The sequence below is a fragment of the Oncorhynchus keta genome, unplaced genomic scaffold (genome assembly GCF_023373465.1).
Source record: "Oncorhynchus keta strain PuntledgeMale-10-30-2019 unplaced genomic scaffold, Oket_V2 Un_contig_3860_pilon_pilon, whole genome shotgun sequence".
NCBI classification, from domain to species: domain Eukaryota; kingdom Metazoa; phylum Chordata; class Actinopteri; order Salmoniformes; family Salmonidae; genus Oncorhynchus; species Oncorhynchus keta.
The window spans coordinates 332501-348807 of NW_026287470.1; the positions used below are offsets into that span (position 1 = coordinate 332501).

At 45.1% G+C, this 16307-nt stretch overlaps 1 protein-coding gene and 1 long non-coding RNA gene across 2 annotated transcripts in view; one reads left to right on the forward strand and one right to left on the reverse strand.

Annotated features, from left to right (window-relative positions):
* LOC127924229 (uncharacterized) overlaps positions 1 to 3394 on the reverse strand; it is a 4127-nt gene extending 733 nt beyond the window's left edge. Inside the window, exons 1-3 of the long non-coding RNA XR_008117250.1 lie at positions 3088 to 3394; positions 2754 to 2810; positions 1 to 202 (exon numbers count right to left, since the gene is read on the reverse strand). The exon at positions 1 to 202 is cut by the window's left edge and continues 83 nt beyond it. This is a non-coding gene — a long non-coding RNA (uncharacterized LOC127924229). The remainder of the gene's footprint in view (positions 203 to 2753; positions 2811 to 3087) is intronic.
* Positions 1 to 16307, forward strand: part of cabp2a (calcium binding protein 2a) — a 79360-nt gene that overhangs the window by 3570 nt on the left and 59483 nt on the right. Inside the window, exon 2 of the mRNA XM_052508788.1 lies at positions 3662 to 3844. Within this exon, the coding sequence (XP_052364748.1) occupies positions 3662 to 3844 (183 nt within the window). The remainder of the gene's footprint in view (positions 1 to 3661; positions 3845 to 16307) is intronic.

Here is a 16307-nt window from a genome sequence, read left to right on the forward strand (position 1 = left end):
TCTCTTTATCTCCCCATCTGAGTGTCTTTACCTAGGACATACACTGTATCCTAACCATCTCTTTATCTCCCCATCTGAGTGTCTTTACCTAGGACATACACTGTATCCTAACCATCTCTTTATCTCCCCATCTGAGTGTCTTTACCTAGGACATACACTGTATCCTAACCATCTCTTCATCTCCCCATCTGAGTGTCTTTACCTAGGACATACACTGTATCCTAACCATCTCTTTATCTCCCCATCTGAGTGTCTTTACCTAGGACATACACTGTATCCTAACCATCTCTTTATCTCCCCATCTGAGCGTCTTTACCTAGGACATACACTGTATCCTAACCATCTCTTTATCTCCCCATCTGAGTGTCTTTACCTAGGACATACACTGTATCCTAACCATCTCTTTATCTCCCCATCTGAGTGTCTTTACCTAGGACATACACTGTATCCTAACCATCTCTTTATCTCCCCATCTGAGTGTCTTTACCTAGGACATACACTGTATCCTAACCATCTCTTTATCTCCCCATCTGAGTGTCTTTACCTAGGACATACACTGTATCCTAACCATCTCTTTATCTACCCATCTGAGTGTCTTTACCTAGGTCATACACTGTATCCTAACCATCTCTTTATCTACCCATCTGAGTGTCTTTACCTAGGACATACACTGTATCCTAACCATCTCTTTATCTACCCATCTGAGCGTCTTTACCTAGGACATACACTGTATCCTAACCATCTCTTTATCTCTCCATCTGAGCGTCTTTACCTAGGACATACACTGTATCCTAACCATCTCTTTATCTCCCCATCTGAGCGTCTTTACCTAGGACATACACTGTATCCTAACCATCTCTTTATCTCTCCATCTGAGTGTCTTTACCTAGGACATACACTGTATCCTAACCATCTCTTTATCTCTCCATCTGAGCGTCTTTACCTAGGACATACACTGTATCCTAACCATCTCTTTATCTCTCCATCTGAGCGTCTTTACCTAGGACATACACTGTATCCTAACCATCTCTTTATCTCCCCATCTGAGCGTCTTTACCTAGGACATACTGTATCCTAACCATCTCTTTATCTCCCCATCTGAGTGTCTTTACCTAGGACATACACTGTATCCTAACCATCTCTTTATCTCCCCATCTGAGCGTCTTTACCTAGGACATACTGTATCCTAACCATCTCTTTATCTCCCCATCTGAGTGTCTTTACCTAGGACATACACTGTATCCTAACCATCTCTTTATCTCCCCATCTGAGTGTCTTTACCTAGGACATACACTGTATCCTAACCATCTCTTTATCTCCCCATCTGAGCGTCTTTACCTAGGACATACACTGTATCCTAACCATCTCTTTATCTCCCCATCTGAGTGTCTTTACCTAGGACATACTGTATCCTAACCATCTCTTTATCTCCCTATCTGAGTGTCTTTACCTAGGACATACACTGTATACTAACCATCTCTTTATCTCCCCATCTGAGCGTCTTTACCTAGGACATACTGTATCCTAACCATCTCTTTATCTCCCCATCTGAGTGTCTTTACCTAGGACATACTGTATCCTAACCATCTCTTTATCTCCCCATCTGAGTGTCTTTACCTAGGACATACACTGTATCCTAACCATCTCTTTATCTCCCCATCTGAGTGTCTTTACCTAGGTCATACACTGTATCCTAACCATCTCTTTATCTCTCCATCTGAGCGTCTTTACCTAGGACATACACTGTATCCTAACCATCTCTTTATCTCCCCATCTGAGTGTCTTTACCTAGGACATACACTGTATCCTAACCATCTCTTTATCTCCCCATCTGAGTGTCTTTACCTAGGACATACACTGTATCCTAACCATCTCTTTATCTCCCCATCTGAGTGTCTTTACCTAGGACATACACTGTATCCTAACCATCTCTTTATCTCCCCATCTGAGTGTCTTTACCTAGGACATACACTGTATCCTAACCATCTCTTTATCTCCCCATCTGAGCGTCTTTACCTAGGACATACTGTATCCTAACCATCTCTTTATCTCCCCATCTGAGCGTCTTTACCTAGGACATACTGTATCCTAACCATCTCTTTATCTCCCCATCTGAGAGTCTTTACCTAGGACATACACTGTATCCTAACCATCTCTTTATCTCCCCATCTGAGAGTCTTTACCTAGGACATACACTGTATCCTAACCATCTCTTTATCTCCCCATCTGAGTGTCTTTACCTAGGTCATACACTGTATCCTAACCATCTCTTTATCTCCCCATCTGAGCGTCTTTACCTAAGACATACACTGTATCCTAACCATCTCTTCATCTCCCCATCTGAGTGTCTTTACCTAGGACATACACTGTATCCTAACCATCTCTTTATCTCCCCATCTGAGCGTCTTTACCTAGGACATACACTGTATCCTAACCATCTCTTTATCTCCCCATCTGAGTGTCTTTACCTAGGACATACACTGTATCCTAACCATCTCTTTATCTCCCCATCTGAGCGTCTTTACCTAGGACATACACTGTATCCTAACCATCTCTTTATCTCCCCATCTGAGTGTCTTTACCTAGGACATACACTGTATCCTAACCATCTCTTTATCTCCCCATCTGAGCGTCTTTACCTAGGACATACACTGTATCCTAACCATCTCTTTATCTCCCCATCTGAGTGTCTTTACCTAGGACATACACTGTATCCTAACCATCTCTTTATCTCCCCATCTGAGTGTCTTTACCTAGGACATACACTGTATCCTAACCATCTCTTTATCTCTCCATCTGAGTGTCTTTACCTAGGACATACACTGTATCCTAACCATCTCTTTATCTCCCCATCTGAGTGTCTTTACCTAGGACATACTGTATCCTAACCATCTCTTTATCTCCCCATCTGAGCGTCTTTACCTAGGACATACTGTATCCTAACCATCTCTTTATCTCCCCATCTGAGCGTCTTTACCTAGGACATACTGTATCCTAACCATCTCTTTATCTCCCCATCTGAGCGTCTTTACCTAGGACATACTGTATCCTAACCATCTCTTTATCTCCCCATCTGAGCGTCTTTACCTAGGACATACACTGTATCCTAACCATCTCTTTATCTCCCCATCTGAGTGTCTTTACCTAGGACATACACTGTATCCTAACCATCTCTTTATCTCCCCATCTGAGTGTCTTTACCTAGGACATACACTGTATCCTAACCATCTCTTTATCTCCCCATCTGAGTGTCTTTACCTAGGACATACACTGTATCCTAACCATCTCTTTATCTCCCCATCTGAGTGTCTTTACCTAGGACATACACTGTATCCTAACCATCTCTTTATCTCCCCATCTGAGTGTCTTTACCTAGGACATACACTGTATCCTAACCATCTCTTTATCTCCCCATCTGAGCGTCTTTACCTAGGTCATACACTGTATCCTAACCATCTCTTTATCTCCCCACCTGAGTGTCTTTACCTAGGACATACACTGTATCCTAACCATCTCTTTATCTCCCCATCTGAGCGTCTTTACCTAGGACATACACTGTATCCTAACCATCTCTTTATCTCCCCATCTGAGCGTCTTTACCTAGGTCATACACTGTATACTGATTCACATCTCTGTCTCTGTCTCTGTCTCTGTCTGTCAGGGCTCCATCAAGAAGAAGATAGAGAAGTTGAGGAGATGGAGCTCCTGCAGCATAAAGAGGCCTTCTAAGAAGACTAAGACCAGAAGTCTGTCCTCCGCTACAGAGGCACCAGAGGAGACCTGGGGGCTCAAGACCCCCGAGAGGAGGAGACTCAAACCCATCATCGCCTCAGTCTTCGGACAGGTATAATACTGGTACAGGTGTAGTGACTCAACTGTTGGAGTCCTTACCTGGGGGACTCCTTACCTGAGGATGTCCTTACATGGGGGAGTCTTTACCTGGGGAGTGCTTAACTGAGGAAGTCCTTACCTGGGGGAGTCTTTACCTGGGGGAGTCCTTACCTGGGTGGCTCCTTACCTGAGGAAGTCCTTACCTGGGGGAGTCCTTACCTGGGGGAGTCTTTACCTGGGGGACTCCTTACCTGGGGGACTCCTTACCTGAGGAAGTCCTTACCTGGGGGAGTCTTTACCTGGGGGAGTCTTTACCTGGGGGAGTCTTTACCTGGGTGACTCCTTACCTGAGGAAGTCCTTACCTGGGGGAGTCTTTACCTGGGGGAGTCCTTACCTGGGGGACTCCTTACCTGAGGAAGTCCTTACCTGGGGGAGTCTTTACCTGGGGGAGTCCTTACCTGGGGACTCCTTACCTGAGGAAGTCTTTACCTGGGGGAGTCCTTACCTGGGGGACTCCTTACCTGAGGAAGTCCTTACCTGGGGGAGTCTTTACCTGGGGGAGTCCTTACCTGGGTGACTCCTTACCTGAGGAAGTCCTTACCTGGGGGAGTCTTTACCTGGGGAGTGCTTAACAGAGGAAGTCCTTACCTGGGGGAGTCTTTACCTGGGGGAGTCCTTACCTGAGGAAGTCCTTACCTGGGGGAGTTTTTACCTGGGGAGTCCTTACCTGGGGGACAAATTGGTGCATTCACCTTATGACATCCAGTGGAACAGCCACTTTACAATAGTGCATCTAAATCTTTTAAGGGGGGGTGAGAAGGATTACTTTATCCTATCCTAGGTATTCCTTAAAGAGGTGGGGTTTCAGGTGTCTCCGGAAGGTGGTGATTGACTCCGCTGTCCTGGCGTCGTGGGGGAGTTTGTTCCACCATTGGGGGGCCAGAGCAGCGAACAGTTTTGACTGGGCTGAGCGGGAACTGTACTTCCTCAGTGGTAGGGAGGCGAGCAGGCCAGAGGTGGATGAACGCAGTGCCCTTGTTTGGGTGTAGGGCCTGATCAGAGCCTGGAGGTACTGAGGTGCCATTCCCCTCACAGCTCCGTAGGCAAGCACCATGGTCTTGTAGCGGATGCGAGCTTCAACTGGTAGCCAGTGGAGAGAGCGGAGGAGCGGGGTGACGTGAGAGAACTTGGGAAGGTTGAACACCAGACGGGCTGCGGCGTTCTGGATGAGTTTAATGGCACAGGCAGGGAGCCCAGCCAACAGCGAGTTGCAGTAATCCAGACGGGAGATGACAAGTGCCTGGATTAGGACTTGCGCCGCTTCCTGTGTGAGGCAGGGTCGTACTCTGCGGATGTTGTAGAGCATGAACCTACAGGAACGGGCCACCGCCTTGATGTTAGTTGAGAACGACAGGGTGTTGTCCAGGATCACCTTTACCTGGGTGACTCCTTACCTGGGTGACTCCTTACCTGAGGAAGTCCTTACCTGGGGGAGTCTTTACCTGGGGGAGTCCTTACCTGGGGGACTCCTTACCTGAGGAAGTCCTTACCTGGGGGAGTCTTTACATTACATTTACATTTACATTTAAGTCATTTAGCAGACGCTCTTATCCAGAGCGACTTACAAATTGGTGCATACACCTTATGACAACCAGTGGAACAGCCACTTGCATCTAAATCTTGTTGGGGGAGAAGGGGGGTGAGAAGGATTACTTACCCTTACTTACCCTATCCTAGGTATTCCTTGAAGAGGTGGGGTTTCAGGTGTCTCCGGAAGGTGGTGATTGACTCCGCTGTCCTGGCGTCGTGAGGGAGTTTGTTCCACCATTGGGGGGCCAGAGCAGCGAACAGTTTTGACTGGGCTGAGCGGGAACTGTACTTCCTCAGTGGTAGGGAGGCGAGCAGGCCAGAGGTGGATGAACGCAGTGCCCTTGTTTGGGTGTAGGGCCTGATCAGAGCCTGGAGGTACTGAGGTGCCGTTCCCCTCACAGCTCCGTAGGTGAGCACCATGGTCTTGTAGCGGATGCGAGCTTCAACTGGAAGCCAGTGGAGAGAGCGGAGGAGCGGGGTGACGTGAGAGAACTTGGGAAGGTTGAACACCAGACGGGCTGCGGCGTTCTGGATGAGTTGTAGGGGTTTAATGGCACAGGCAGGGAGCCCAGCCAACAGCGAGTTGCAGTAATCAACACGGGAGATGACAAGTGCCTGGATTAGGACCTGCGCCGCTTCCTGTGTGAGGCAGGGTCGTACTCTGCGGATGTTGTAGAGCATGAACCTACAGGAACGGGACACCGCCTTGATGTTAGTTGAGAACGTCAGGGTGTTGTCCAGGATCACGCCAAGGTTCTTAGCGCTCTGGGAGGAGGACACAATGGAGTTGTCAACCGTGATGGCGAGATCATGGAACGGGCAGTCCTTCCCGGGAGGAAGAGGAGCTCCGTCTTGCTGAGGTTCAGCTTGAGGTGGTGATCCGTCATCCACACTGATATGTCTGCCAGACATGCAGAGATGCGATTCGCCACCTGGTCATCAGAAGGGGGAAAGGAGAAGATTAATTGTGTGTCGTCTGCATAGCAATGATAGGAGAGACCATGTGAGGTTATGACAGAGCCAAGTGACTTGGTGTATAGCGAGAATAAGAGAGGGCCTAGAACAGAGCCCTGGGGGACACCAGTGGTGAGAGCGCGTGGTGAGGAGACAGATTCTCGCCACGCCACCTGGTAGGAGCGACCTGTCAGGTAGGACGCAATCCAAGCGTGGGCCGCGCCGGAGATGCCCAACTCGGAGAGGGTGGAGAGGAGGATCTGATGGTTCACAGTATCGAAGGCAGCCGATAGGTCTAGAAGGATGAGAGCAGAGGAGAGAGAGTTAGCTTTAGCAGTGCGGAGCGCCTCCGTGATACAGAGAAGAGCAGTCTCAGTTGAATGACTAGTCTTGAAACCTGACTGATTTGGATCAAGAAGGTCATTCTGAGAGAGATAGCGGTACAGCTGGCCAAGGACGGCACGCTCAAGAGTTTTGGAGAGAAAAGAGAGAAGGGATACTGGTCTGTAGTTGTTGACATCGGAGGGATCGAGTGTAGGTTTTTTCAGAAGGGGTGCAACTCTCGCTCTCTTGAAGACGGGAGGGACGTAGCCAGCGGTCAGGGATGAGTTGATGAGCGAGGTGAGGTAAGGGAGAAGGTCTCCGGAAATGGTCTGGAGAAGAGAGGAGGGGATAGGGTCAAGCGGGCAGGTTGTTGGGCGGCCGGCCGTCACAAGACGCGAGATTTCATCTGGAGAGAGAGGGAGAAAGAGGTCAGAGCATAGGGTAGGGCAGTGTGAGCAGAACCAGCGGTGTCGTTTGCCTTAGCAAACGAGGATCGGATGTCATCGACCTTCTTTTCAAAATGGTTGACGAAGTCATCTGCAGAGAGGGAGGAGGGAGGGGGGGGGGGAGGATTCAGGAGGGAGGAGAAGGTGGCAAAGAGCTTCCTAGGGTTAGAGGCAGATGCTTGGAATTTAGAATGGTAGAAAGTGGCTTTAGCAGCAGAGACAGAGGAGGAAAATGTAGAGAGGAGGGAGTGAAAGGATGCCAGGTCCGCAGGGAGGCGAGTTTTCCTCCATTTCCGCTCGGCTGCCCGGAGCCCTGTTCTTTACCTGGGGGAGTCCTTACCTGGGGGACTCCTTACCTGAGGAAGTCCTTACCTGGGGAGTCTTTACCTGGGGAGTCCTTACCTGGGTGACTCCTTACCTGAGGAAGTCCTTACCTGGGGAGTCTTTACCTGGGAGTGCTTAACAGAGGAAGTACTTACCTGGGGAGTCTTTACCTGGGGAGTCCTTACCTGAGGAAGTCCTTACCTGGGGAGTTTTTACCTGGGGAGTCCTTATCTGGGGAGTATTTACCTGGGGAGTCCTTACATGGGGAGGCCTCACCTGGGGAATCCTTACCTGGGAGTCTTTATCTGGGGAATCCTTACCTGGGGAGTCTTTATCTGGGGAATCCTTACCTGGGGAGTCTTTATCTGGGGGAATCCTTACCTGGGGAGTCTTTATCTGAGGGAATCCTTACCTGGGGGAGGCCTTACCTGGGTGAGTCCTTACCTGGGGGAATCCTTACCTGGGGAGTCTTTATCTGGGGAGTCCTTACCTGGGGGAATCCTTACCTGGGGAGTCTTTATCTGGGGAGTCCTTACCTGGGGAATCCTTACCTGGGGAGTCTTTATCTGGGGAGTCCTTACCTGGGGGAATCCTTACCTGGGGAGTCTTTATCTGGGGAGTCCTTACCTGGGGGAGGCCTTACCTGGGGAGTCCTTACCTGGGGAATCCTTACCTGGGGAGTCTTTATCTAGGGAGTCCTTACCTGGGTAGTCTTTATCTGGGGAGTCCTTACATGGGGAGTCTTTATCTGGGGGAGTCCTTACCTGGGGAGTCCTTACCTGGGGAGTCCTTACATGGGGGAGTCTTTATCTGGGGGAATCCTTACCTGGAGAGTCTTTATCTGGGGGAGTCCTTACATGGGGGAGTCTTTATCTGGGGGAATCCTTACCTGGGGAGTCTTTACCTGGGGGAATCCTTACCTGGGGGAGTCTTTACCTGGGGGAATCCGTACCGGGGAGTCTTTATCTGGATGAATCCTTACCTGGGGAGTCTTTATCTGGGGGAATCCTTACCTGGGGAGTCTTTATCTGGGGGAGTCCTTACCTGGGGGAGTCTTTATCTGGGGGAATCCTTACCTGGAGAGTCTTTATCTGGGGGAGTCCTTACATGGGGGAGTCTTTATCTGGGGGAATCCTTACCTGGGGGAGTCTTTACCTGGGGGAATCCTTACCTGGGGGAGTCCGTACCGGGGAGTCTTTATCTGGATGAATCCTTACCTGGGGAGTCTTTATCTGGGGGAATCCTTACCTGGGGAGTCTTTATCTGGGGGAGTCCTTACCTGGGGAGTCTTTATCTGGGGAATCCTTACCTGGAGAGTCTTTATCTGGGGAGTCCTTACATGGGGAGTCTTTATCTGGGGAATCCTTACCTGGGGGAGTCTTTACCTGGGGGAATCCTTACCTGGGGGAATCCGTACCGGGGAGTCTTTATCTGGATGAATCCTTACCTGGGGAGTCTTTATATGGGGAATCCTTACCTGGGAGTCTTTATCTTGGGGAATCCGTACCTGGGGAGTCTTTATGTGGGGAATCCGTACCCGGGGAGTCTTTATGTGGGGAATCTGTATCGGGGAGTCTACCTGAGGGAGTGCTAGCCTGGCAGAGTACTTGTCAAGGCATTCAGTTGTAGGTCACTTGACTTGTGACAGTCCTTATATGTCTGTGACATCTTTACTGTTGGTCTGTCTCTGTACCTTTGGGTTTCTTTACTTGTGACTTCTTCCAGTCTGGTTTCATCTGGTTGTATAGAAAAGTAGTTGGAGCACTCTATTGTGATAATATTACATGAGGGAAGACACTCACACACAATTAACAATTGTTCAGTCTGTTCAAACACTTTTCCTGGGTTTAGTTCTCAGATGTGGAGTACCTTCACCAAGACCAGAGACATAGTACAAGAGAACGAGAGCTACAGAGAGAGAGAAGAGAGGAGAGAGAGAGGAAAAGAGAGAGAGAGGAGAAAGAGAGAAGAGAGAGAAAAGAGAGGAGAGAGAGAGAGAGAGGAGTGAGAGAGAGTGAGAAGGAGAGTGAGAGAGAGAGAGAGAGAGAGAGAGAGAGAGAGAGAGAGAGAGAGAGAGAGGTAAACGGGAGACAGATAAAGAGACGGGGAAATAAAGAGAAAGAGAAGAGAGAATGAATGTCAGTGTTACTGACCCTTTGTTCCCTGGGCCAAGTTTTTCTGCAGGATTAAATGCATTGAAAAATTATGAATAGAACAGGCATCCTCATCGAAGTCAATGATACGACCGTTCCATTAATTCTATTTCTAATCATCTAATCCTATTAGTGACCTCTTGTTCTCAGGGCATAGTGAGTCAGACAAAAGTAATCACACCAGAGTTGGGATGCCGCTAAATCAGACCTAATCAAACGCTCCCCGCATCCAACTGCCAGATTGGGAAAAAGCTGCAGCAATAAAACAATTCTGATTATGACACCAGGGTTGACCTTATGTAAGGAAGTGTAGTTATCTTATGTAAGCACTGTTCTTAGGGTTTATAGACAGAGGAGGCAGTATAGTGTTTATAGAGGAAGCAGTATAGTGTTTATAGAGGAAGCAGTGTAGTGTTTATAGACAGAGGAAGCAGTGTAGTGTTTATAGACAGAGGAAGCAGTATAGTGTTTATAGAGGAAGCAGTGTAGTGTTTATAGACAGAGGAAGCAGTGTAGTGTTTATAGACAGAGGAAGCAGTATAGTGTTCATAGAGGAAGCAGTGTAGTGTTTATAGACAGAGGAAGCAGTATAGTGTTTATAGACAGAGGAAGCAGTATAGTGTTTATAGACAGAGGAAGCAGTATAGTGTTTATAGACAGAGGAAGCAGTATAGTGTTTATAGACAGAGTAAGCAGTGTAGTGTTTATAGACAGAGGAAGCAGTATAGTGTTTATAGACAGAGGAAGCAGTGTAGTGTTTATAGACAGAGGAAGCAGTATAGTGTTTATAGAGGAAGCAGTATAGTGTTTATAGACAGAGGAAGCAGTGTAGTGTTTATAGACAGAGGAAGCAGTATAGTGTTCATAGAGGAAGCAGTGTAGTGTTTATAGACAGAGGAAGCAGTATAGTGTTCATAGAGGAAGCAGTGTAGTGTTTATAGACAGAGGAAGCAGTATAGTGTTTATAGACAGAGGAAGCAGTGTAGTGTTTATAGACAGAGGAAGCAGTATAGTGTTTATAGACAGAGGAAGCAGTATAGTGTTTATAGACAGAGGAAGCAGTGTAGTGTTTATAGACAGAGGAAGCAGTATAGTGTTTATAGACAGAGGAAGCAGTATAGTGTTTATAGACAGAGGAAGCAGTATAGTGTTTATAGACAGAGGAAGCAGTGTAGTGTTTATAGACAGAGGAAGCAGTATAGTGTTTATAGACAGAGGAAGCAGTATTGTGTTTATAGACAGAGGAAGCAGTATAGTGTTTATAGACAGAGGAAGCAGTATAGTGTTTATAGACAGAGGAAGCAGTATAGTGTTTATAGACAGAGGAAGCAGTGTAGTGTTTATAGACAGAGGAAGCAGTATAGTGTTTATAGACAGAGGAAGCAGTATAGTGTTTATAGACAGAGGAAGCAGTGTAGTGTTTATAGACAGAGGAAGCAGTATAGTGTTTATAGACAGAGGAAGCAGTATAGTGTTTATAGACAGAGGAAGCAGTATAGTGTTTATAGACAGAGGAAGCAGTGTAGTGTTTATAGACAGAGGAAGCAGTATAGTGTTTATAGACAGAGGAAGCAGTATAGTGTTTATAGACAGAGGAAGCAGTATAGTGTTCATAGAGGAAGCAGTGTAGTGTTTATAGACAGAGGAAGCAGTATAGTGTTTATAGACAGAGGAAGCAGTATAGTGTTTATAGACAGAGGAAGCAGTGTAGTGTTTATAGACACAGGAAGCAGTATAGTGTTTATAGACAAAGGAAGCAGTATAGTGTTTATAGACAGAGGAAGCAGTGTAGTGTTTATAGACAGAGGAAGCAGTATAGTGTTCATAGAGGAAGCAGTGTAGTGTTTATAGACAGAGGAAGCAGTATAGTGTTCATAGAGGAAGCAGTGTAGTGTTTATAGACAGAGGAAGCAGTATAGTGTTTATAGACAGAGGAAGCAGTATAGTGTTTATAGACAGAGGAAGCAGTGTATTATTTATAGACAGAGGAAGCAGTGTAGTGTTTATAGACAGAGGAAGCAGTGTATTATTTATAGACAGAGGAAGCAGTATAGTGTTTATAGACAGAGGAAGCAGTATAGTGTTTATAGACAGAGGAAGCAGTATAGTGTTTATAGACAGAGGAAGCAGTATAGTGTTTATAGACAGAGGAAGCATTATAGTGTTTATAGACAGAGGAAGCAGTATAGTGTTTATAGACAGAGGAAGCAGTATAGTGTTTATAGACAGAGAAAGCAGTATTGTGTTTATAGAGGAAACAGTATTGTGTTTATAGACAGAGGAAGCAGTATAGTGTTTATAGACAGAGAAAGCAGTATTGTGTTTATAGAGGAAACAGTATTGTGTTTATAGACAGAGGAAGCAGTATAGTGTTTATATACAGAGAAAGCAGTATTGTGTTTATAGAGGAAACAGTATTGTGTTTATAGACAGAGGAAGCAGTATAGTGTTTATAGACAGAGGAAGCAGTATAGTGTTTATAGACAGAGGAAACAGTATTGTGTTTATAGACAGAGGAAGCAGTATAGTGTTTATAGACAGAGGAAACAGTATTGTGTTTATAGACAGAGGAAGCAGTATAGTGTTTATAGACAGAGGAAGCAGTATAGTGTTTATAGACAGAGGAAGCAGTATAGTGTTTGTAGACAGAGGAAGCAGTATAGTGTTTATAGACAGAGGAAGTAGTATAGTGTTTATAGACAGAGGAAGCAGTATAGTGTTTATAGACAGAGGAAGTAGTATAGTGTTTATAGACAGAGGAAGCAGTATAGTGGTTATAGACACAGGAAGCAGTGTAGTGTTTATAGACAGAGGAAGCAGTATAGTGGTTATAGACAGAGGAAGCAGTATAGTGTTTATAGACAGAGGAAGCAGTATAGTGTTTATAGACAGAGGAAGCAGTATAGTGGTTATAGACAGAGGAAGCAGTATAGTGTTTATAGACAGAGGAAGCAGTATAGTGTTTATAGACAGAGGAAGCAGTATAGTGTTTATAGACAGAGGAAGCAGTATAGTGGTTATAGACAGAGGAAGCAGTATAGTGTTTATAGACAGAGGAAGCAGTATTGTGTTTATAGAGGAAGCAGTATAGTGTTTATAGACAGAGGAAGCAGTATTGTGTTTATAGAGGAAGCAGTATAGTGTTTATAGACAGAGGAAGCAGTATAGTGTTTATAGACAGAGGAAGCAGTATAGTGTTTATAGACAGAGGAAGCAGTATAGTGTTTATAGACAGAGGAAGCAGTATAGTGTTTATAGACAGAGGAAGCAGTATTGTGTTTATAGAGGAAGCAGTATAGTGTTTATAGACAGAGGAAGCAGTGTAGTGTTTATAGACACAGGAAGCAGTGTAGTGTTTATAGACAGAGGAAGCAGTATAGTGGTTATAGACAGAGGAAGCAGTATAGTGTTTATAGACAGAGGAAGCAGTATAGTGTTTATAGACAGAGGAAGCAGTATAGTGTTTGTAGACAGAGGAAGCAGTATAGTGGTTATAGACACAGGAAGCAGTATAGTGGTTATAGACACAGGAAGCAGTATAGTGTTTATAGACAGAGGAAGTAGTATAGTGTTTATAGACAGAGGAAGCAGTATAGTGTTTATAGACAGAGGAAGTAGTATAGTGTTTATAGACAGAGGAAGCAGTATAGTGGTTATAGACACAGGAAGCAGTATAGTGGTTATAGACACAGGAAGCAGTATAGTGTTTATAGACAGAGGAAGTAGTATAGTGTTTATAGACACAGGAAGCAGTATAGTGGTTATAGACACAGGAAGCAGTATAGTGTTTATAGACAGAGGAAGTAGTATAGTGTTTATAGACAGAGGAAGCAGTATAGTGTTTATAGACAGGGGAAGCAGTATAGTGTTTATAGACAGAGGAAGCAGTATAGTGGTTATAGACACAGGAAGCAGTATAGTGTTTATAGACAGAGGAAGTAGTATAGTGTTTATAGACAGAGGAAGCAGTATAGTGTTTATAGACAGGGGAAGCAGTATAGTGTTTATAGACAGAGGAAGCAGTATAGTGTTTATAGACAGAGGAAGCAGTATAGTGTTTATAGACAGAGGAAGCAGTATAGTGTTTATAGACAGAGGAAGCAGTATAGTGTTTATAGAGGAAGCAGTATAGTGTTTATAGAGGAAGCAGTGTAGTGTTTATAGACAGAGGAAGCATTATAGTGTTTATAGACATGGGAAGCAGTATAGTGTTTATAGACAGAGGAAGCAGTATAGTGTTTATAGACAGAGGAAGCAGTATAGTGTTTATGGACAGAGGAAGCATTATAGTGTTTATAGACATGGGAAGCAGTATAGTGTTTATGGACAGAGGAAGCATTATAGTGTTTATAGACATGGGAAGCAGTATAGTGTTTATAGACAGAGGAAGCAGTATAGTGTTTATGGACAGAGGAAGCAGTATAGTGTTTATAGACAGAGGAAGCAGTATAGTGTTTATAGACATGGGAAGCAGTATAGTGTTTATAGACAGAGGAAGCAGTATAGTGTTTATAGACAGAGGAAGCAGTATAGTGTTTATAGAGGAAGCAGTATAGTGTTTATAGAGGAAGCAGTATAGTGTTCATAGACAGAGGAAGCAGTATAGTGTTTATAGACAGAGGAAGCGGTATAGTGTTCATAGAGGAAGCAGTATAGTGTTTATAGACAGAGGAAGCAGTATAGTGTTTACAGAGGAAGCAGTATAGTGTTTATAGAGGAAGCATTATAGTGTTTATAGAGGAAGCATTATAGTGTTTATAGACATGGGAAGCAGTATAGTGTTTATAGACAGAGGAAGCAGTATAGTGTTTATAGACAAGAGGAAGCAGTATAGTGTTTATAGACAGAGGAAGCAGTGTATTATTTATAGACAGAGGAAGCAGTATAGTGTTTATAGACAGAGGAAGCAGTGTATTATTTATAGACAGAGGAAGCAGTATAGTGTTTATAGACAGAGGAAGCAGTATAGTGTTTATAGACAAAGGAAGCAGTATAGTGTTTATAGACAGAGGAAGCAGTGTATTATTTATAGACAGAGGAAGCAGTATAGTGTTTATAGACAGAGGAAGCAGTGTATTATTTATAGACAGAGGAAGCAGTATAGTGTTTATAGACAGAGGAAGCAGTGTATTATTTATAGACAGAGGAAGCAGTATAGTGTTTATAGAGAGTGTAGCAGAGCAGCATAGATAGTAGGATTGATTGTTCAAATCAAATCAAATGTATTTGTCACATACACATGGTTAGCAGATGTTAATGCGAGTGAAGTGAAATGCTTGTGCTTCTAGTTCCGACCATGCAGTAATATCTAACAAGTAATCTAACCTAACAATTTCACAACAACTATCTTATACACACAGGTGTAAAGGAATGAATAAGAATATATACATAAAAATATATGAATGAGTGATGGCCGAATGGCATAGGCAAGATGCATTAGATGGTATAGAGTACAGTATATACATATGAGATGAGTAATGTAGGGTATGTAAACATTATATAAAGTGGCATTGTTTAAAGTGGCTACATACATTTTTCCATTATTAAAGTGGCTAGAGATTAAGTCAGTATGTTGGCAGCAGCCACTCAATGTTAGTGATGGCTGTTTAACAGTCTGATGCCTTTGAGATAGAAGCTGTTTTTCAGTCTCTCGGCCCCTGCTTTGATACATCTGTACTGACCTCACCTTCTGGATGATAGCGGGGTGAACAGGCAGTGGCTCGGGTGGTTGTTGTCCTTGATGATCTTTTTGGCCTTCCTGTGACATCGGGTGGTGTAGGTGTCCTGGAGGGCAGGTAGTTTGCCCCCGGTGATTCATTGTGCAGACCTCACTACCCTCTGGAGAGCCTTACGGTTGTGGGCGGAGCAGTTGCCGTACCAGACGGTGATACAGCCCGACAGGATGCTCTCGATTGCGCATCTGTAAAAGTTTGTCAGTGTTTTTGGTGAGAAGCCGAATTTCTTCAGCCTCCTGAGGTTTAAGAGGCGCTGCTGCGCCTTCTTCACCATGCTGTCTGTGTGGGTGGACCATTTCAGTTTGTCCGTGATGTGTACGCCGAGGAACTTAAAACTTTCCACCCTCTCCACTACTGTCTCGTCGATGTGGATAGGGGGCTGCTCCCTCTGCTGTTTCCTGAAGTCCACGATCATCTCCTTTGTTTTGTTGACATTGAGTGTGAGGTTATTATCCTGACACCACACTCTGAGGGCCCTCACCTCCTCCCTGTAGGCCGTCTCGTCATTGTTGGTAATCAAGCCTACCACTGTAGTGTCGTCTGCAAACTTGATGATAGAGTTGGAAGCGTGCATGGCCACGCAGTCATGGGTGAACAGGGAGTACAGGAGAGGGCTGAGAACTCACCCTTGTGGGGCCCCTGTGTTGAGGATCTTCAGGACCCAGTTGCACAAGGCGGGGTCGAGACTGGGATATGTTTTCCGCAAAGCTTTCGAACCATAACATTGATGAATACGCTGATTCGGTGAGCGAGTTTATTTGCAAGTGTGGTGATGTCGGTGATGTTGTACCCACAGCGTCTATTAAAACATTCCCTAACCAGAAACCGTGGATTGATGGCAGCATTTGTGCAAAACTGAAAGTGCGAACCACTGCTTTTAATCAGGGAAAAAGGTTGCCTTTTGGGACTCAGGTGGGTCAGTATAGATTTACAGCAACAAAAAAAAACA